A 23372-nucleotide genomic window follows, 5' to 3' on the forward strand; every position below is an offset into this window, starting at 1 on the left:
TTAATGATAACTTTAGATTTATCTAAATACTACTAAAGTAAAATAAATTTCTATACACAAATTTTCAGGTTTAGTGAAGGAAGGACTTTAAATTCTAACCTAAAAATAATGAAATCAGAACAATTACCATTGAAATCAGAAATTTCTCTTCACTCTTTTTATTTATTTATTTATTTTTTTGCACATTGAGAGACATATTTTCTTTTTTATGTTTGAATTTATGTTTTTAGCTTGAAGTGAAGTTATGTTTTTTTGTTTCAGAGTAATTAGACAGATTATACAATCTTTGCCACCTATTCTTGACATGATGTCATTGCTCTTGTTCTTTATGCTTATCTTTGCAGTTTTAGGTATTATTATTTTTTTTAAATATTTCTTAAGAAAAATTTGATTACTATTTTTCTATAATGAGAGAGATTTTAGCTCATATTAAAATATTTCTTTCATTGCTTTGTGCTGAATAATCTTTATAATTTTAAAGACATCTAATTACAATTAGCAGCAACAGAATCTTGATGAAAAGAAATCAAAGTTTAACTATTTTTTTTGTAAAAGCACAAATAATATTTTTTAAAAAAATCTAACTTTGTATTTTTATTATTAATGATAAATTTTAATTATTAAAACTACTTTATTTTTTTATAATTTTAATTTGTAATTTTTAATCATTTCTTAGTTTTAAAAGAAAATATGCTGTCATAATTTTAAGTGGTGTAATAATTGAAATTATGGCAATGCTTAAAAGATAGAAATAATTCATATTGCCAGTTATGTTCTTTAATGCAGATCATGCTCTTTATGGTGTAAAAAATTTAGCTCCAAAGTAAATAAAGAAGTATTTTAAATAATGTAATATATTTTAAGAAATTTAATATTTTGAAAAGAGTACTAAAATAGTTTGCAATTTTTTTTAATACTTCTGTGAAAAACAACAGACATGTTTTTCATTTCTAATGGCACAAAAAGAAGAAAAAATGTGCAGGAATATATTCTGATTTTGATCAAAAGCAAAAAAATTATAAGTATTACAGGTTTATAATTTTTTTAGTTCATTTTTTTTTTAATTTATGGAAAATTTTTAAAAATATGTTATGATTTGATAGAATTATTCTAATTATTAAGTTAAGAAAAATTTCAGAGCAATTACTTTGCTTGTCACTTTGATATTTTAACATGTTGTGGTTTATTAGAAATTAATTTTGTTTTTAAAACTAATGTAACTATGTTAAATTGTATTTTATTTAACTGTACGGAATCATTATGTTTTGAAATTTATACTTTATTTTTCTTATTTAAAAAATTCAAAACGTTCTTTTTTAGGATTTTACATTTTTCGTTCAGTCGAAGAAGATACAGTAAGTGTTTTATTATATTTCAAATGCCTATAAATGTCTTATTATTTTAAAACCACATGGCTTTGCTTCTATTTTAGTATTTCACAAGTTTTGGCAACAGCTTTGTTAGCATGTTTGTTCTTTTAACCACTGCTAAGTAAGCACTTTATATATTGTTTTTTTTATTACTTAAAATTATTGATTTTATATTTAATTTGAAAAATTATACATTTATTATAAAAATATTATTATTACTTGGAATGGAACCTGAAATCAGCTAAAAATTAAATGGAAAAACCCACGTAACTAGCATGAAATATGTTATAATTTCTCAAACTAATTTCGATAAACTTCTCTTAATAAAATGAAATTATGCCAATAAAATTTAGAAATGTTGGTAGGCTAACTCAAAGTAGAAATGACAAATGTTTTGATTTTTAAATTTTTTCTTAAACACTAGATAAGATCACCAACCTGTGACATTTATATGAATTCTAGATATTATCATAACACTCTAACATTTTAAAAGATTGCAAATGTTGCATTTTAAAACTTTTTTTAATTTCATTAAAAGTATAATCACTTAAAATTTGCTGACTAGTTTACTCAACTTTAGATTTGATTAGCATATTAATCAGCATGAAGGAATTATAAAAATCGACATTTTTATGTATTAGATGAGTTATAGTTATGAATGTTCGATGATTAGTAAATAAATAAATAAATTATCTTTTCTCCATAAAGACAGTGTGTAAGGCTTCAAATATTTTTTAATTCAAAAATATTGTATTTATACTTTCTATATATTATATATTCAATTTGCTTCTTTGCTATTTCGATTAAAACAAATTTAATTGTTCTTAATATACTTAAAATTGATAAAATTACAAGTAATTGATATAAAATTTGAATAATTAGTTATTTTATTGTGATCCCTAAAAGCTTAGAAAATATTTTGTAACCTTTTTCTGAGAGTGGGGTATACACCACTTAGGTTAAGTATGCCTAATATGTATGGCTCTGTTTGTATAATTTTACTTATTAATTTGTTCATTATTCAGTTGAATTCTAATTTCATTTTTTTTATTAGCCTTATTTTTGTTTTGGCATATTTTTTCTATAATTCTCAAATTTTCAATATATTTCTTTTGCAAAATAGAGTTTAGTATGTATTTTAATTGTTAAATTCATTAATTTAATGCAAACTTTTGAATTATGTATTCTAAATCAACTGTTTCTTGTTTTATTGTCAGTTGAGATATAAAGACTGGTTAATATTAAATATTGATTAAATCTATCTTATCCTGTTATAGGGAAAACTTTTTGTGTTACATATAGTTCTCATACTTAAACTACTTATTATTAAATATTAAAGTTTCTAAGAAGCTTGAGTAAAATTTTATGAACTGAGTATCTTGCTTGTATTCTTAATCTGTTAACTCTTTTCGATTGTGCTGTTTGCATAACTTTTGCACTTAGTTTAATTTTAAAATAAGCTATTAATATGGTAAGATTTGTTAATTTTTTTATTGTATTTGCTATATTTTAGATACCCATTGCTTTTAATATATATGGACATTAAAGTATTTAACTGTTAACCTAAGTTATTGTTAGGATAAAGCTTGTTTAGAAATGATAATTTTTTATATAAATATTAAAGCTAATTTCTTTCACTTTATATATATATATATATTAAACTATTTTTTAAATTCCTAATGATTCAAATTCCCTGTAATCAGAGACATAATATGCTTCTAGAAATACTAAATATTGTAATTTTCGTATAGTAATATCTTTAATGTTAATTTGTTAAACCGATAAATCTGTTAAAAATTAATATTTTTTGTCAAATTAGATTATCCGTTAAATCTAAAAGAAAAATAAATTTAGTAGTTATAAGTTATTTGTTATTTAGCCATTGATATCCGATACTTTATATTTTCCATTAATATTTTTTTACTTGTTCATAGTAGATTTAGAGTCTGTATTGCATTTTCTTAACTATATTAAGCAAATTTAATAAAAAAACGTATGAACAAAGAACTTTTTTAAGTTATAGAAGCATCTTTAAAGCTGAACTTTAAGTGAACCAGTCAGACTTCATAGGTTCAGTTCTGTTACAGATGGAGATGATTTCTCTTTTGCATCTTTCCTTTTTTAATTTTCTATCTTTCCTCGTTTATTTATTTGTAAAAATAACAGTGTTACATAAATAATTTTTCCTTCTTGTAAAAAAATGTTTTTGTTTCCTAACCAGTTTTGAAAGTAGTGTAGAAATTAAAAAAAAAAAAAAAAAATAACTCAGTTACTCCCCTCTACATTTTGTATAGTTACCCAGATGTTATGATGCCTTCATATGCTGCATCTAAGTGGTCATGCCTTTTCTTCATCACATTCATCATCATCCATGTGTATTTTTTGATGAATTTAGTGAGTTAAAATATTTTTATGTTATATCTGTTAAATGTAATAATTGCTATCAAAAACATATGCCTGCCTTACTCGTTATTTATTTATTTTTATGTTTGTTATGCCAGGTTTGTAGCTCCTTTTGAAAAAAATATCAGTTTATTGATCATTTTTATGGTAATCTATAGTTATATCTGTTTCAAATTAAGAAACAGTGTTTCAAGTTTAGTGCTGTGAAACCTCATAATTTTCCACTAATGAAAAAGGCATTGTAATTTTCTCATTCTCAGGAAGTTTCATGTTATAAATTTTTGAATTAAAATATGATAATGAATGTATGAATAAAGAATTAAAAATTCAGTTGCGCTACAGTCCATAAAGGGCCAAGGACTACTGTACTCAACTCAGTTTTTTTGACCTTGAGCTCTGGAGTGTAGGAGATGTTCCGGTTGGGTGGTCAGCCGAGTGTGGAACCCCCAGTGTCTGAATAAAGAATTAAAGATAATAAATATGATTAAATTACTGCAACATGAATTAACACTTGAATATTTGAGCAATTAAATAAACTCGTTCGAATATGAACAAGTTAGACCCTTTCTTTGAATTTCAACAAAATTGGTGAAAACAAAGGTCATTCACAACATGAAAAATGTCTTTTTCCTCAGCTTTTAAAAGTTGTCTATAGCCCCTCAGTAGAATTAAAATCACTAAGAATTGCTGAAAATCTATTATTTGGCCTCTTTGGGTATAAATTATTACATATAGCATTCTATTTAATTGAAAAGTGGAAATTTTAACCCTCTTTTTTTAATTTGAACTTTTTTGAAATTTCCCACTTAGCTGTTTCGTTTGAACATTTTTATATTCAATGCAGAAAAGGCCTATACAGGGAAAAAATCAATACAGGTTTGTTCATACACTTTAATTTCAATGGAAATCAGGATAAATATTTTAAGAACTGAATTTTGATAATTTATCAGACCTGTACTTATGAAGTTGCCCATTATGTATGAAATATATTGTCATATGTTTCTTTTCTTATAGTTTCTATATTTCTTTGAATGTTATCTAGATGCTTGCAGTTGTATATGAAACCTTTATAAGAATTGAGAAAGACAAGTTTCGTAAATTATTATTACATCGACGCAAGGCATGCCAACATGCATTTAGATTGCTTGTTACTAGAAATTCTCCATTGCAAATGAGTTTTCGACATTTTGAAGGACTCATGAAATATTTTAAACCTAAAAATAGTAAGTCAAAATTAATTCTATTTTAAATTTAAGATTTTTTAATTTCTCAAATTATTTTTCTTTTACCATTATTAAAATTCATAGACATAGAAAAATACTTCAAAAAGATCTTTGAAAGTTTTGATTAACAACTTGAGTTTTCAAGATTTTTAAATCGAACCCTTTTGTTTAAAATTGTAAGTGCTTTACCATTATTTAACTTCACAGACAATGAAAAATAATTCATGAAAAGAATTTTGAAACTTATGATTAGCATCTTGAATTTTCAGGATTCGTTAAATATATGTCTATGTGAACCACTTTGTACTTTGAAATCATTGTAATAAATAAATCAAAATTGTTCTATGAAATGCATATACTTCACGACTTATCCAACTTATTTTTATATGAAAATTTTATTTTTGTGTTAAAATTCCTACTTTTTAGTGTTTTCAAGGGGAAAAAAATTTAACAAACATGTTTTTTTCATTAAAATGTTAACTTTTTATTTTTTGTCTGAAGCTGTGCTATTTTTTGAGGATTAATTTAGGAAGGAAAGCTTGGTTGTTTGTAACATAGTTATTCTTGTCCAAATTATTTTCTTCTTAATAATCTTTTATTACTTTTTATTACATTATTATTTTATACATAGTTATTTCTGTTTGGTTTATTTTTTTCCTCATCATTTTTTTCATCATGCTTTTTATTAACATATGCTTAAAGTTATTTCCATTTAGTATATTTTTTCTCTCTTTCTTTTTTTCAGAAAAATTTTTTTATCATGCTTTTTATATAAAGTTATTCCCATTTAGTTTATTTTTTCCAACCAATACAACTTTGGTAAGAAAATTTCAAACTTAATTTTTTTAAAAAAATTTTTCTTTTCTACTGCCATTTATGTAGATTGTGGAGATATTTTAGTTTTCATAGTTGATATTTGACTTAGAATATTAGTTTTGTGAAACTTTTTATTTCAAAATTTTTTTTCCAGGTAAATTGGACAATTATTTGATGTTTAAGACTGTAGACATAAATAAAACTGGCTATTTGACCATGAATGAATTTTTAAATGTGTTTGAAGTTAGTCCTTTAAAGTGGAAGGTATTATTACTATTATTTTTAAGCTTTCATTCTTTCAAATCATTTTTTATTTATCTGCCAAATTTTATTTTAAGGATTTTATTATTATACCATGAAAAAAAAATTTTTTTTTGTTAAAGATGTGTGTTGTATTTTTTTAAATAATAACTAAATGATAAACTAACTTTGATATATTTAAATGAGTTTTTAAATGAAATACTTATGTTTGGTTGACTACAATAATTTTTCAATCAGACCCCTTAACCACTAAATGATAATGGTATGGGTTTGGCAAAGAATAATTCAAGAAAGATAACCATTAAAAAAGAAAACTAACTGATGAAATTTTACTAGTTATTTTTAACAGTAATTAAATTACTATACTAAAATATTTTTATTTGTTATAAATTTCTTCCCGTCATTTTAAGTTTACTGGGTAGGGGAAAATACCGGAAACTGCTAAATACTTCACTTAATTTAAAGTAGGAGTTCTAAATATTTATAGCATTAAATTACACACTTTTCTAATCAATTCAAAGAAGCCTTTCAGTGTTGAAATTTAAATAATAAAATATTTCTGCATTTTAGCATTAGAAAAAGTTTTTTACAGTGAGGTGTCCTCAAATGATTTCTTATCCAGAAGTTATGATGACCCACAATTTTAATTGAAGAGTTCATTCAAAAACATGAGCAAAATTTTTTTCAGATCTTCTATAGTAGATGATTTTCTTCTATAACAATGTATAGAAATTTAAAATCTGAAGTAGGATTTTTTTTCTTTTGATGGCAAGAAAAATACAAATAAAAGTTGTGACTGCAGTTATTGCTTCAAAAATTCTTTAGCTCACCAGTAAAGCACTATTTTAGAGTCACCATTGAGGTTATGCACATTTACAGCTGTAAACAAAATATTAGTATAAAACAAACAAAATGAAAATGGTTTCAGAAAAGCATTTCTTTCTTTTGATCTTAATAATTTAGATAAAGTTAGTTTTTAAGTATTTAAGTGCATTTAAAAATGAAAGGTTTTACTGGTAATTTTTGATGTTTTGAGAAAATGATGTCCTTGGCACAATAAGATTGCTTATTAGATGAATAAAATAAGGAATCATATTGACTTTGTGTTTATTTATAATTGCTTTTACTTTTTTTTAATAAAGTTTGTCTATTTAATTAATATATTTTTTATTTTATGTTATAGCCTAAAAGACAAGATGATCTTTGGTTTGTTCATTTAAAGGGAATACCCCTTATGTTTTTCAAAGGTGATTACATGAAAAATAGGTTATTTATGTGTTACAACTTTGTAATTTATACTTGAAAATAGTCTAAAGAATGTATTTATTTTTATTTTTAGGTCTTAACAAGGTGGTAACACATCAAACAACTGATTTTATTGTTAGTGAGTACATTTATAAAAATAAACAATTTAGAAAATTTAAATAAATTATTATTATTTAACTACTAATAAGTAATTTTCTGGTAGATACAGTCTTTACTCTTTTGTAGATACTTTGTAACATTCACCCATTACAACAATCCTTCCTTTATAACAACCTATACATGAAGACCCATTTTCTATTCTATTGATGCAATGTTATTTAAGTGCCTATTGTATTTTAATGTCATTATATTCATGCCTTTAACAATATTACAGTCCATACTCTTTAGTCACTGTAATGGAGTGCTTTAGTGCAAAACTCTTCATTACAGCAACTCTTTTATTAAAATGACCAATGCACAAAGTCTTGTTTGCTATTCCATGAATGAAATGTTATTTTAATGTGTGTTAGAACGTCCACACTCAAACTGTTCATTACAATATAGTGACTGAAATATAGTCAAATTTTGTCAAATCAAATTTTATATGTATTTAATCGTAGTGATTATATTTTTGCTCTTTAATGTAGATGCTGTCGTTGCTCTTAATGGACTATGGCAAATTGTGGAAGCCTCAGAATTGTTTGGTGATTATTATCATCATTATTTTAAGTATTATAATTAGACATTTATGTGTATGCAATGGTATAAGATCATAAAACATTCTTTTTATAATAGGTTCACAACAACCCAAGGAGGCTTACTATGAAGGTATTTTAAATTTGAATCTGTTTAATAAAATTTTCCCTTTAGGGGTTTTCATATAACACTGAAGACCCTCTGTTTTATTTGATGCTTTTACATAAAAGCATCCTGTTACAATATTTTTATGAGTATTTTTATCTCCAGGGAAATTATAATTTGAATTTTTTCTTTATACAATATTCTAAAAGAGGTTGTCTTTATAAAACTGATTTAATCGTTAAAAAGCCCAAGTTTTAAATGAGTTAATGTATAGTGAAATTGAGTTAAAAATGAAATTTTCACCAGTATTATAGCGCATGAGTAATACTTTCTCTGCCTTACTGTTTTTATATCTTGTTCAATATATTTAATAAAAAATAAAAATTTATAAATTTGATGATTGATTTTTAAAAAGATTATAGTCATTTTAAAATTCTTTTACTTATTCAGTTATTTACATTTTAAACTGTGAATATTGTGTAAAAATTGTTTAATATTTTGATTTACTATTTTATACCCAAACAATATATTTTCTTTTAGAATGTGATGATGTAAGGTGTGACATTCGCCAAAATATTTATGGATGGGTATCTATTGGTTTTGTAACTTGTAAGTTTATATTAGGACACTTGCATTTCTCTGTTATTCTTTTCTTTTGAATTTTGTGTAATGATTACAAATTTCTTGAACAGATCTTTGTTATTTTTAAAATCTATGTTTTGAACTTTTAATTGCTCTTATTAAATAAAGTGAAAATCAGTTATGCAAATTTTAACAGGTTTTTAAGTTTCTTTCTTAAAACTTCAGTAAATTTTTCTTTACTTTCCTAATTTTTAATGCAAAAAAATTTTTGCTATCTAAATCTGGTATTAAAAATTTTAAATTCAATTAAAATACATACATTTTTTTTTTGTTTGAGTTTATTGCTTCTTCAGATTTCCTAAATTATTTAAACATTTTTAATAAACTCTGTGAATATTGCAAATCTGGCTGATAGGAAATATTTACTACTGTTATATAATGCTGTTATAAAAGCAAGAAATTAATCTTGGTGTCAAAACTTACATAACAAAAAAATGCAACTGTTTTTACATTGTAGTTAAGTATTATTATAGGTACCAAGATAGCATCATAGCTGAGATGAATAATTAAGATGAAGCTATCAATCATCATCTATCTCTATCTATTATAATGCTTGTCTGTAGCATTTTGACTTTTGTATGTCTCTCATTTACATTTTTTTTTTTTTTTGTACTCTTTACATTATTCTTTTGTTTACTTTAATTTATACTCCTTTATTATAGAGATTTCTTTTTTTTTCACTACATTAATTTATTAATATCTGTGACATATTTTTTAAAAAATTGAGTACTAACATTTTGTTTTGATATTTTTGAAGTAAATCTCATTTATAATAAACTTTTTTATATTTTAGTTTATACAGTAGAAGTATCAATAAAAATTATTGGCTTAGGAATCTCAGAATATCTAAGTTCGAAATGGAATAGGTAGGTCACAAATTTTCATTTACTCAATATTTCAACGATGATAAGAAATTAAAATACTGTTTAAAATCTTTTTTTAATAATTAAATGAAGAAATAACTTTTAATGTTTGAAATGGTTACATTAATCTACTAGAAAGCTTATTAAAAGTCACTTTGATTAGAAATGAAAATTAAAAAAAACTTTATTATTAACTTACCATTTTAAATAATTTTATCTTTTTAGCAATGTTATTTTTTATGTTTATTTGTTTAAAAAATTTTCTTTTTAAATATGATTTCTTGAATTGCTGATTTTACTTTGATTTTCTGCTTAATCACCTTTGTTTTATTTTTATTTCTCATTTCGTATTCAATTTATTTATTTATTTTTTCTTTTAGTGCATTTTTTCTCTTCAAGTTTTCTTCATTTATCAACTATTTCCTAGTGTTTCTTTTTTATTTGTCTTATGATTTTGTCACTATTTATAATATTAGTTAGAGCTTCCATTTAACTCATTACTTAACATAATTTCTGTAGTATTCATATATATTTCAATAAACATTCTTCTTATTTTAACAGGTTTGACTTAGGAGTTACTGTTCTAGCATTATGTGGCCTAATAGCTGAACAATTCCGTTGCCCTTTCTCTTATGTTACAATTCTTCGATCACTTAGGCTGTTGAGGTGAGGCCACTGACCTATACATTCTTAGCATGTAAACTTGTTTGTTCACGAAATATTTTATTTCTTTATCCAAATACAGTTGAGTTTTTGTTTGAAGGCGTTTTACTGAATCACAGTCTTTATATAGAGATATGTTGTAGTCTCAACTCCTTCATAGCAGTAGAATCTCTATTTAAAAAGAAATGCGTAAAAAAATTTTTTTGAACGTTTTATTTTCAACGAGGTGTGAGAGGAAATAAATTTGGTCGTAATGGGATTGAGAAAAATGGGGAAGATGTTTTGTAAAAAAAAAAAACATTTTTAAACTAGTGAAGATATTCTTACAACTAATTTGAGATGTTGATAAAATTTTCAAAGATTTAAAAGAAAAAGACAAAAAACAAAAGAATGTTGAAAATGGAGTATAACAAATGAATCACTGTCTTCTTATGCAGATACAGCTATTACTAGTGACATTTTAAGATCATATATAATCTCATCCAACATGGAAGATAGCTCCTTTTATAAACTCGAAAAACTGGCAAGAAAGTTATTAAAACAAGACCAAAATTGAAGCAATCAATATTTTTTAATTTTTTTTAATATTGTTTAATTCTTATAAATATTGGATTTTGTTATTCAATTTTAACCTTGTAATTTAAGCAATGAAAATAAAATTATGAAAAAACGCTTTTTTAAGCATATTTATTTATTGCAAAATAAATTGACCTTCTTAAGCCAGTAAAAGGTGTGAGGGAAAAATTTTCCCAATCATTCCCCCCTCAATTCTGTTTAACCGTTTGAGTTCGCCGAAGCGCTATCGCGTTTTGTTTGTTATGTGCCAAAAATGCGGAGAAGCACGATAGCTCTTCTCTTGTTTTGTACCGAAAATGCGGAGACGCTACTGTTAGTTAGTATAATTTTCGTTATTAACATAACAATTAGTGTTAATAAGCATAATAATTAGTGTTAATTATAACCATTTCTATTGTCCTCCAAAAAAATTACTACGCATTTCATTCCGCCCTATTAGCATATATATAAGAAAACTCTTCAGCACTCAAACGATTAAGAATGCACTCTACTCTTAAGAATGATGTTTCACAGTCCGTTCAAAGTTGTTAAGCAGAGAGCCAACATGTTTTATGCTTACATTATTATTAATAGTGTATATAAATCTAATAAATATTACTTTTTGTTTAAATAAGATTATGAATGCATTTTATTGATAAAATGAATGAAAAATGAAACTAGGTTTAACCAGTTAAAGTGGAGATTACCATTCTTTGTCAGTTGAAGCCCAAATGATTTGCAACACTTCTGCCTTAACCTGGCTTAAACTAAGTTTAATTAATCCTAGTCACCTAAAGGCATAAATTCTGTTACAAATGTTAATAAAGCAATATATTTTCTGTTAGTACATTGAAATTTTGAGTGCCTTGTCAGTCATCATGCCTGACACTGAACTTTCTGTTTAGGCGTATCTGTTGTCAGTGACTGACAGTGTAAAATATGATGTGAAACTAAAAATTTACATTTATTGAAATAATTTCTGAAAAATCATTTAAAATTTACTTAATATTTATTTATTACATATCATACTTTAATGTATTTCAATTTATTAGCAGTGCACTTTCTATTGCTGTTCCACAATATGAGTATTTATAAACTGTGCACATAGTCTAATAGTATAACATATCTGCTATCTTGTATACTTGTTATTTTAAGTTATTGGTTCTGGACAATTATAAGTATTGTAGATATTGACTTTGAATCTTTACTAAGCAGAATTTGTTTGACCCAGTTGTAGTCGGTTATATGATGCCACAATTGGTATTACATATTTATTTTCTAACCTTTTAAAATATATTTCATTACTTAAGCTTATTTTTATTAATAGAATTATATTTAAAATAAATCGAAGGCTTAATCTTTTAAAACGAACATAAAATATTTATTCCTCTCGTATGGATCAATGTAACGGATGCTTTTTATTTCATTACTAGGCAGACTTATTAATTCACTGCTGCTCCTAATTAAAAACAAAAATCTATTTATAACTTTTTATGCTAAATTTCTAACCGCTAAATGTTTCAGTTGCATGGTTGTAATAATTCTCATAAATTAGTTGGCGACTCGTGTCATTCTTTTATTAATATTGATATGCTGGTTGGCTTTGTTTTGGCTATGTTATATTTTGATAATTCGCCAATTTTGGATCTCCTACCCATGCTTCTGTGTCCGTTGGGAGCAAATTACATGGACTTTTTAATTTGGTCTTGGTTAGGTAGGTCATGAGGGATTTGTCTCCCATGGCCTGTCCTTATTAATATTACTATGCAAAATTTATTTAACTTTGAACATTATCATGGATAATACAAAAATTTTGTATCTCGAGCTCTGCAAATATTAAATAAAAGCTTCTTATATCAATCTTCTTATATCAATCATGATCTGGTTTTCATTTTTAAGTGTTATTTTCATCATCCCCTGATTTCAGCATTAATCTTTAATTGATCAAGTATTTTATAAACTTCCAACCTACACCGAAATTTCCATCTCAACATAAATGGGACCAGAAATATACATCTCCATAAGCCGGTTAAAACCGGAAACATTAAAAGTTAAAAAATTCTTTGGGCTTCAACCCGCTAAGATCAATAAACCTAAGTTTATTTTTTCTTTTCTACTTTTGATTTTTTTTTATAAATCTGCATATCTTGAAAATCACATTCAACAAAAGTTGTCTGGAAACTATCCTTGGGACAGTTGCAAAAAGAAATAAAAATCTAATTTCAGGTTATTCAAGCTGAAAAAAAGATATCGTGATGTTTTGGGAACACTATTTATCATTTTACCTCGATTTTTAAGTGTTGCATTAGTGTTGGTTATTTTGTATTATTTCTTTGGAATTATTGGAATGGAAATAATGTCTGGCTACGATCTTGTTAACTGTTGCAAGTAAGTAAACTCTATTCCCAACATTTTAACTAGATGTAACTTTTTCAATGTACAGTTTTGTCCATTTCACCAATTAAATTTATTTTGGCTTAGAAATGATGTTTAATTTTTGAATTATCAGTGAAAAAAAAATCAATTATTGTTACCACCAAACCTAAAAATTAATATTATTAAGAAAGAAAAACTGTAAGAAAATTAAATTTTTAATCTGTATAGAGCAGCTATTTTAACTGAAAATTCAAATGGTCTAAGAAATAAAGTTCTTTATCTTTTCATAAAGTTTGCGAAACATATTTTATACTATTTACAGAATTAAATTATGAAACTGCACTTTTCTTTCTTTTATGATTTTTCTCATCTTCACTTACATTAAGTTTTTAATAGTTAAAATTTTCAAAAATTAGGTCAAAAAGAGAAAGTTGAAAAGGTGTTGCAAAATGCTAAAATGTCTCCAGATATAACTTATTTGTATACCATTTTGGATATTTGGATATGTTTCATTTGTACTGTAAATAGATTTTAAATTTTAGTTACTACATCTTTACGTATTTATTAATTTGCAACGTAGGCTAATTTATGTATGTGAAATTTGAAATAAAAATTAATAATTGTATTATTAAAAGAAAATAAATTAAATTAAATTCTAAGACAATACAAATGCAATGTAACTAGTTTTTTAGGGGACATGACGCATGCTGCATTAACTTTAAAAATAAGTATAGTTGAAATTCACAGTAATTTGAAAATCTTAGCCATGATTTATATTCTTTTTCAACGGATATGGTTATAGTAGCTACATAAAACTCCGTATATAAAATTTTTACTCTACTTTATCTTAAACGACTTTGTCGATTTATACAGATACTGCCCTGCCCCAACTCGTTCAATCTGATTTTCTAGTTCTCATTGAAATTTTTTGATAAAATATTTTAGCAAAATGCTAAATTGTATGCATTTTAGCATTTTAGAAAGTCTTTAAATTTTCGTAAAAAGACTTCCATTGTAGAAACCTTGCAGTCAGTTTGTCGTGTTTGATAGTACAAAAAATAAGTTTTACACTTAAAATAAGAGGGTCATCCCGAAAGTAAGCTTTTTTTAAACCTAAGAGAAAGAAACGAAGCAATGAAATAAACCCCAAGAAACAAAACATGATTATCTGAAAAGATGCTTTAATATATTTAAAGACAATAACCAACAAATTGTGACACTTGTCTGACATGTGCTAACAGAAATTTCTGTATATTTGTGGAGAAGTGGTGATTAGAAAGGAATTTTTGCGTATGCAAATACAAGAAGAAAATGCTGGCAGTGAGATAGAAACTTTGTTAAACATCCAGTGACACGTCTGCAGCTTTCAGCAACTTTAATTTATTGTAGAACATGAAAAATCTTCTGCCTGAGCAGTACTTTCCCACAGACATCTGTGACATTTACTGTCTGACATATCTGTGGTTTACAATTATGACAGTTCTTATGTTGAGAAAGTAGCTTTTGAAATCTTTCCAGGTAATTATGTTTTGTTTCCTTTTATGGGCTGCGGGAAACTTGCTTTCAGGATTTCCCTATTGTTTCATATAAAAAAAAGTCATTGATAAATGTTTCCACACATTAAATATTAAAATACTCTTACGTATGCATCAGTAATTTGAACTCCATTTTTTACTATAGTTTAATAAGTATGTAAGTTATTTTACTTTAATAATTCTTTGTTTTGTTTTCATGTTATAATTTTTTGGTTGTTGAGTATTTTTAATTTTCATTTTTTAAAGCCCATAAAGGTGCTTTTTTTTATTGGGCGTTTATAAAAAGTGCTTTATTTTCTTTGATTGAAACATTTTAAATTTTCAAGACATTCAAATGGAACTTTTTTCATTAGTTACCAACTACCACTCTCTACAAAATTATGGGAAATTAATTTAAAAAATTTTCTGCTCATACGCAGTTTGAAAATATAAATTTATATGTTTAGATGTTGTGCAATTTGTTATGAATTTTTAAAGTCAAGCTGGAAAATAATATTTTTTAAATGAAAAATTAAAAATTTTGTTTCATTTTATGCAATATTTCTGCAGTTATGGTAAGAAAACATAAGGCAAAAAAATTAAATGTTATAAAAATGTTCGTATTTCTATAAATATTTAAGCTAGGCTTACAAAATTTTGTGCAACTATTGCACTGTTATCAAACCTCGTATAACTGTAAACTTTATAGATAAGTATGAAAAATTTTGTGACCTAAGCACCTTTAAACGTTTTAAAATAACTCTTAGTGTTTTTGAGAAATTAAAAAAAAAATTTCTAACTTAGTGCCTCATCAATTATGGTAGGGTAGTGTAAATATGAAAAACCTTGAACTTTAAGAAAAAAGTGTATAAGTGTGCATACCTTATTTAATTTCTATATAAAAAAGAATTCTTAAAAATATTGTTCAGTGCTTAAAAAGGGCCTATTTTTTGTAAAAAAATTTGAATGTGCACCATGTAGTCCATTTTCTGTAAACATCTGCTTTCCAAAGACTAAGTATTTTTGATTTAAAATTTCTTTCTATTTAGAAACACAACTGTTGAACAGTATTATCGATATGACAATGACAGTTCTTTAGATGGATATTATTACCTAAATAACTTCAACAATTTTCTATTTAGTCAAGGTGAGAATTTCTCCTAATGTTTACAGTGTACTGTTTAAAGAATTTTACAACTTCATTTAATGTTATTGAACTTATTATAGTCCAGGATTATTTTATTTTACTACTTAGTAGAAAGCATTAAAATTTTTTTAATTCATCCAAATTCCGTACTTCTGTAAAATAGTACTTCTGTAATACTCAAAATTTCTGATCATATATTTAAATATTATTTTACTCTCATAACATTAATCATTTTTGAGTAAAAAAAAGAGTTATTAAAAAGTAATTTATTTTGATGTAACATGATAAAAATGTCCGATTTGTTTGAACATTTGATCTCATGATTTTGATTTAAAATGTAAAATTTAGGTGCTGCCTAATGTTGATGTTTTGAATGTAAGTATCCACCAAACTGACCTGTTGGAGCTAATTTTAAGTTACATTACAAATAAACAATTGGATTTTTTGTATAAGATTATATTAAAACACAGAGTTTTCCCTATGAATAAAAAAGGGCAGGGTGCTTACTCTCTGAAAAGGGGAATTTGAGTTTTGAAAGAGCACTCACTTAATGTAAATATTTATCAAGATGTGTAATATTAAGTGAGTTTTATGCTCAACAATTTTTAAATTATCCTCTCATACCATTTTATGAGTCTATTTCAAATGATAATTCTCTTTCATTATCAAAAGAAAAGAAAAGGTGGTTTATAAAAGTAATTAAAGACATGCTAAAAGGTAATGTCTGTGCAAATTTTTCTTCTTCAAAAAATTAAACTAGCAATAAATGATTTATTGATAAACAACTTGAAAGCTTTTTTCTGTAATTTAAATTGAATTGTGAGAAAATAAACATTTAAAGATGCATTTTTTTTAAAAAAAAAAAAAGAGAGAGTCATTAATTTAAAAAAATAGTTTTGAAATCACTTAAAAATTTTATTAATATTCCCCGCCCCCGAAAAATGAAAAATTTATGAAAATTTAACCAGTTGAGAATAATCTTAACAAAGCAATTATTTGTTATAGTAATCAGAATTAAACCTATAAGCACAGATAATTTTGCCACTGTGTAATTATAATTTAAAAAAGATGAATAAATTTTTTTAATCTGGAATCTGAGTAAAAAGGCAGTGTTTTTAAGAGATGTCGGCTTACTTTTTCAAAAAAGGCAAAGAGGGTGCATTTATTGGGATTAAAGGGCAAGCAGGACGGGCCACCCTTAAAAAAAAACGCTTAAGGAGAACATTGAAAGCAAATGGTTTATACAGAAAATTATACAGTGAAAAAAGAATTTAGAGGGAAAAATTGGATCTCGCAGGTTTTAAGCAAATTAACCTATTATCTATTAAGAAAGTTTTTACATAAATGAAGAAAATGTATTTTAAGTTACTGTAAAGCTTAGTATATAAAGTTATGTATTGTAAAAAAAAATTTTAAGGCCCAATGCTTCCATGATATGGAGAAAATATCAGCACAAAAAAGGTATTTTATTATGTTCTGAAAAAATATATTGACTAACTTCCTTGGTGTTGTTAAAGTAGGAGTATTAGATACATTAAGGAAGTTTATTGTTGTAAGAGTCTGTTTTATAACAATAATATTGAAATATGGAAAATCTTGTTGAGAATTTATTGTGTTTATCTTGTTAATGTTGAAAATTGATTTGATAATATTTTTTCTTTTCTGCAGAGCTAATTTAAAGGATATGGCCTTTATAACTGCAATGAAAAGTTTTTTTAAAAAGTAGCTGCAGCTTGCTTGTGATTTTGACTTCTTCTGCTTACGGTTTTAAAATGAACACTTTTCTGTAATAGAATAATAACTTAATATAATAAAAACTTAATCTTTTTTACCTCATCACTTACCTTTCATTAAGTTATTGTATACATGTCTCAGTAGCTCTCAAAAGTGATTATTCTTCCTGGGTATACATTGAGAAGTCTGAGATAGGTATTTCCTACAGAAACTGTATGTAATTCTATATAATTTTAGGTTTTATAGTTTTATGTGTTTTGTCTGGCATTCTTAAAACTTATAAATAGAAAAAAAAGTTTTAAAGTAGTATTTCTGTTAGTGTTTTTCCATTTGATTTTAAAGCATTTTATGCTAATGTACAGTGCGCCAAAAAAAAACTGACCTCCCTGAATAACTTTTGCCCTAATAATCGAATCTTCACTTTCTATGACTTATTCTTAAAGATTCGAGGGGGTGACCTCAAATTTACTTATTAATTAGTGCAGACGGTATTTAAGTTATTATATCATATGCGAAAACGTACTTTCTCTCATAAACATACCTTTTCCCGACGGTTTCAGATTTTGGCTCCTAAAATATAAAGGGTAGACGCAATCTGAGATATATGATCCTAATAGTTTAGTCAGGATAGCGATCCAAAGTTAGGATCCCCTAAGAGTAATTTTATTTTTTGCGTATTTTGTCATATCTCGAAAAAATGTTGCACACAATTATAAAATTCGTTTATCCAAAGATAATTGCAAAAAATAAGTTTTTGTAAATATTTATTATTTTTATATTTTATTTAATAGTCGAAAAAATTTAGGAATTGTAAGGTATAAAATTTTTTACATAATTTTAATGTATCTAATTTTACATGGCGTAATACAAAATCAATTGAATAGCTCCTAAGAAATCTAGTTTTAAAAATACGACTTTTTTAAAATTTGATTTCTCAGGAACTTTTCAAGCAATTTCGTATTTTGCATGTAAAATTAGATACTTTAAAATTATGTAAAACATTATATATCTTACAATTCAGTTTTTTTTTACTATTATTAAGTGAAGTTGTAAAAAATAATAAATATTTACTAAAATTTATTTTTTGCATGGAATTATCTTTAGACAAACGAATTACATACTTGTGTGCAAAAATGTTTCAATTTGCTTAATAAGTTTGTGAGATACGGCTAAATATGCAAAAAATGAAAGTAACATAAGGGGTCAAAACTTTGGACCACTCTCCTGACTAAACTATTAGGACCATATTTCCCAGATTGCAGCGACCTCCGATATATTGGGGGGCAGAAATCTGAATTCATCAGAAAAAGGGTATATATTTATTCAGAGAAAGTACGTTTTTGTGTCTGATCTCATTACTTAAGATATCGTCTACACTGAATAATTAGCATATCTGAAGTCACTCCCTTGAACCATTAATATTGAGTCCTAGAATGTGAAGATCTGATCATTAGGATCAAAAGTTATTCAGGGTGGTATGTTTTTTTTTTCTTTTCTGTGTACTGTACAAAATACCTGATGTCTCAAAAATAACAGATGAACTGAAAAATCAGTTTAACAAAAATGGAATGAGATAGAAATGTACTATTTGCTGTGTTCTGCTTAGTAGGTAACAAGATAATTTTCTCACAAAGTTTAAAAATAAGTTATTATAATAATAATAATTTAGGAAAACTATAAAATTCTGCAACAGCATTGCATAGTCTAAGGGTAAGGCTAACTGATGCCGGTGCAAATATTTCTGTTGGAATAGTCTTGAATACTGTTGAAACTATGTTAAACAATTTTTCGAATCATCATCACCATCGATTGTTGTACTCTATCGCTATTATTAAATCTAGTGAGAATTTACCAACTGGTTTACTAAGCAAAATGCCTTTAACTGTACAATTTTATCTTCTATTGCTTTCTTTTTTTTAAATTTCTCATATTTTTAAAAATGCTGCATAATTGGGTATGCAGTACAATTTGAGCATGTATGGATTAAATATAAAATAATGAATTTATTTGAATTTTTAAATTTTCCTTTCTTGGTGGGCACTTTACATTTATTTTTAAACTTGAAAAATTAAACTTTTTCTGCATTACATTAACATTCAGGGAAAACAGTCTTAAATGATTTTTATTGATATTGAGTACTAGTTTTAGGGCACGTTGGTGTTGTATAAAGTAATGTTTGTATATCCTTAACATACATTTTTAATCTTCTAGTTACTTTATTTGAATTGATGGTCGTCAATAATTGGTTCATTATAATGGAGGGTTATGCCCTTGTCGTCTCTCAATGGACAAGGCTATATTTCATGTCTTTCTATGTTGTGACGATGGTAAATATTTTCTTTTATCCTTATATATTTTTTGATTTTTCTAGTTACTTTATTTGAATTGATGGACGTCAATGATTGTTTCGCGATAATGGAGGGTTATGCCCTTGTTGTATCTCAATGGACAAGGCTATATTTCATGTTTTTCTATTTAGTAACAATGGTAAATATTTAAACATTTTTTTTATCAACTCATCATCTGTGTCAAATCAACTCCTCCATGATTTCAACAACCCTGCTGTGTGTTTTCGTCATTTTCCTAGTGAGTCAAATTTTGTACTGCTTGTTTTCATCACTTCATTCACACATCGATGTATTTTTAATTCCTAGAACACACTCATCGGCTGTTTTTCACGCCACAACATTTTCTTTCATCATTTTAAACTTTTTTCAGTATAGTCGAGTGAGTTCTATAAAAATTCTTGAAATATCTATGAAATTTCATGAATACAAGTATATCTATAATAAATATATGAATTCTATAAAATACCGAAGCACTATTCTTCAAAAAAAAAGAGATTTAGTTAAGTTCAGGATCTTAATGCTATGTTTTCAACGAGTTTTTTTAAAATCAAGATTCAAATTTAGTTTTAAAATTATTTGACATTTTTTGTATTCCATAAAATCATTGTATCAAATATAGTTTTTAAATATATATTATTTTGGTGACAAAATTTTCAAAAGTGTCAATGATTTTTATTTTTAAATACTATTGTTAGAAATGTTGTTTATAACCCTATTTAGGTTGTAATCAACATTGTCGTAGCTTTTGTATTGGAATCTTTTCTGTTCAGGATACAATATAAACGTGCGACAGGTGACATGGACAGTAAGTTTTCTAACTTTTCTTTAATTGTTTTTGAACAAAAAGCATCTTAAAAGATTCTATTTTAAAATTTTTTTTAAATTTAAATTGCGACAATTTTTTCTAATAATATGGAATAAAAGTTATTTTTCTTTTTATTTATTAAAGAAGCCAAACTGTCAATTAATTATACCTGCCACAACTGTAAAATGCTGTAATTGTTTACTGTTCGATTAACTTTTAACTTAAGATCATAATTTTTCAGTTAATTTTTTTAGAAAGTTATTTTTTATTAATATCTTACTAATTAGTTTAATTGTTTTAACCATATTGAATTTTTTTCATTAATATTGCTGTCTATTTTTTAATGGCAACTTATTAAAAGTTGCTAATTTCTTATATCCATCAAAGGAATACATGTAATTTTCTAATAATTCAATAAATATTTTATTTCCAATGTCCCAAAAAAAAAGATTTTTGTATGAAATTGAAGTGTTTTTTTTTTTTTTATTAAAGTTTTCTTTCTTCTTTTTTTTTAATCTGCTATATTTTAGAACTCTTTAAACAAAAAAGCAAAATATAACTACTTTATTTTTAAATTTTATGTAGAACTTCTGTTTTAACTGTAATTTTTCTTTACTTTTTATTTTTATTTTATTGCATTTCACCCCATTGTCAGATTTTTTATTTCATTAAGAATAACTATTATCAAAAATAACTATTTTCTTACATTAAATATTTTATGTATATTAAAAATATCTATTTAACTATATTAATTTATATTATGATAAAAATGTAATTAATAATGATTAATTTGTTGAATTTCATAGAGGACACTTTAGTCAGAGTTGATATTGGGTTGAATGAACAGGAAATAGATTTTTGCAGGAGTAAAACATATTTATCTAAAGCACAAATGAAATCTTTTGCAAGGGATGAAATCTCTCCTAGAATTATATACCGTGGGACCAGAACTCGAACAAAATTTTCTTTTTCCTTGAAAATGCATGCTGAAGAAGTTAAAGTAAGTACCAGTTATTTTAAATTCCATTATAGTTCTCTTTCCCCCTTACTGACTTTTACAAATTGTTTCCAGAAATTTATTTTTCTCAAAATTAATAATTAACCCCTACTGATTTAATGTGCCCCAGACACCATTTAATACACAAGAACTCTTCAGTTGGCTAGATTTGAACGTTATAATCTATTTTTGAATTATTTAATAACTTTACCAGAAATGTAAAGTGCAATGCCTTAAGTTCTTCCAGCAAATTCTTGTTACGGTTTGAAAACTTGTCCAAACACTCCTGTTGTAGACATTTCTACCATTCATGAAGAACAGAGCTATATAAATCAATCTACAAGCTTCTGACAAAAGTATTTTAAATAAAAAAAAAATTTCATTTTATGGTAGTTGATTTTTTTTAATACTACTTAATTTTAAATATAGGTAATGGCTCATAGCGACAAGATTGTGATAACAACAAATTCACATGCTAGTTTTTACCGTAGTAAAAACTTCGTTGTTGAACTTTCCTGTAAATAACATTTAGGTGAAATGCAACATTTACATTGATACTAAGAAAACATATACAACAACTAATAAATTTTTGTGCAAAGGTGGAAATTTTTTTACACTTTTTCAGCTTATAACTGTATAGTTAAAAGGCGAAAAGTACATCAGAAATCATAATAAAGTACCAAAGATAACCGGAACATCAAATTGCGATTTTATAAAAAATAATTTATATAGATTAATTGATTTTAATAAGGAAATTATTTTTAAAGAAAGTTTATAATCGATCCAAAAGGATTAAAAAATTAAATTAACTGAAGAGAATGAAAGAAAAAGCTTTTCTATCACAGATACTAAAGATTGTTTTTGCAAAATGTAGATAAAATTATGCTGATTGTTGTTTGAATAAAAAAAAATTTTTTAAGTAATGAATAAATATATTAAATCGACAAATTCAATTTTGTAGGAACACACACCCATAAAATTGGCAAAATCCTTTTAATTTTATAAAATTTCACAATAAACTCATTTACGAAAATTTTATTATATTTCCAGTTAAAACTGCTTAAAGCGTGTGTTAAGCTGTGAAGGTATAGGACTGCACTTAGCTATTGGTATCTTTAAACTACATTTGCACCAGAAAATATGTTTCTTACTTTTTGGCTCAATAAGTTGATTCCCAACCTATCAGGCTAGAGTTATTTTATCGTAAGGTTAATAGTGAAGGTTTTCATATCCATGTAACAAAACTGATAAAGTTTCTCACAAATTTGCCAATTGGGTTCACAATTACAAGAATAAGAAGTTTAACAGTAAGAATAGAATCCTATATGAATCATCTACACCAGCAGTTCCCATTTTTTTCAGCTATGGAACACTGAAAGATCAAACTTCTTTTGTTGGAACTCTGACTGTTAAAAAAGAGAATTAGCTGGTGTGAATATTCTAACCAAAAAATAACAAAAAACCTACAAATTAATTTTGAAACATTTAATGTGAAGAATGAAATTTTTTCATTGTTTAAATAAGTCTTAAAATTAGGATTTATGTTAAGTGTTGAATTTGAAAGCCTGCAGTAACTTTTAGTCTATTAGTTTTTGGTATATGCGTAAAT

At 25.5% G+C, this 23372-nt stretch overlaps 1 protein-coding gene across 8 annotated transcripts in view; it reads left to right on the forward strand.

Annotated features, from left to right (window-relative positions):
• Nucleotides 1-23372, forward strand: part of LOC107453723 (two pore channel protein 1) — a 37227-nt gene that overhangs the window by 11325 nt on the left and 2530 nt on the right. For 3 of the 8 annotated variants that reach the window (XM_087150334.1, XM_043048242.3, XM_043048244.3), the window contains exons 6-23: nucleotides 262-350; nucleotides 1321-1355; nucleotides 1433-1491; nucleotides 3665-3764; nucleotides 4816-4996; nucleotides 5967-6076; nucleotides 7257-7320; nucleotides 7413-7457; nucleotides 7966-8022; nucleotides 8114-8146; nucleotides 8660-8728; nucleotides 9555-9627; nucleotides 10186-10290; nucleotides 13069-13230; nucleotides 15782-15879; nucleotides 19825-19940; nucleotides 20682-20766; nucleotides 21573-21766. In XM_087150334.1, coding sequence (XP_087006460.1) covers nucleotides 262-350; nucleotides 1321-1355; nucleotides 1433-1491; nucleotides 3665-3764; nucleotides 4816-4996; nucleotides 5967-6076; nucleotides 7257-7320; nucleotides 7413-7457; nucleotides 7966-8022; nucleotides 8114-8146; nucleotides 8660-8728; nucleotides 9555-9627; nucleotides 10186-10290; nucleotides 13069-13230; nucleotides 15782-15879; nucleotides 19825-19940; nucleotides 20682-20766; nucleotides 21573-21766 — 1675 coding nt within the window. Of the gene's footprint in view, nucleotides 1-261; nucleotides 351-1320; nucleotides 1356-1432; nucleotides 1492-3664; nucleotides 3765-4815; nucleotides 4997-5966; nucleotides 6077-7256; nucleotides 7321-7412; nucleotides 7458-7965; nucleotides 8023-8113; nucleotides 8147-8659; nucleotides 8729-9554; nucleotides 9628-10185; nucleotides 10291-13068; nucleotides 13231-15781; nucleotides 15880-19824; nucleotides 19941-19984; nucleotides 20200-20681; nucleotides 20767-21572; nucleotides 21767-23372 lie in introns of those variants that run through there. The other 5 variants (XM_043048243.3, XR_006225863.3, XM_043048249.3 and 2 more) reach the window with 5 other exon arrangements.

The sequence above is a fragment of the Parasteatoda tepidariorum genome, chromosome 8 (genome assembly GCF_982258835.1).
Source record: "Parasteatoda tepidariorum strain Cologne lab strain chromosome 8, Ptep-v5.0, whole genome shotgun sequence".
Classification (NCBI taxonomy): Eukaryota; Metazoa; Arthropoda; class Arachnida; order Araneae; family Theridiidae; genus Parasteatoda; species Parasteatoda tepidariorum.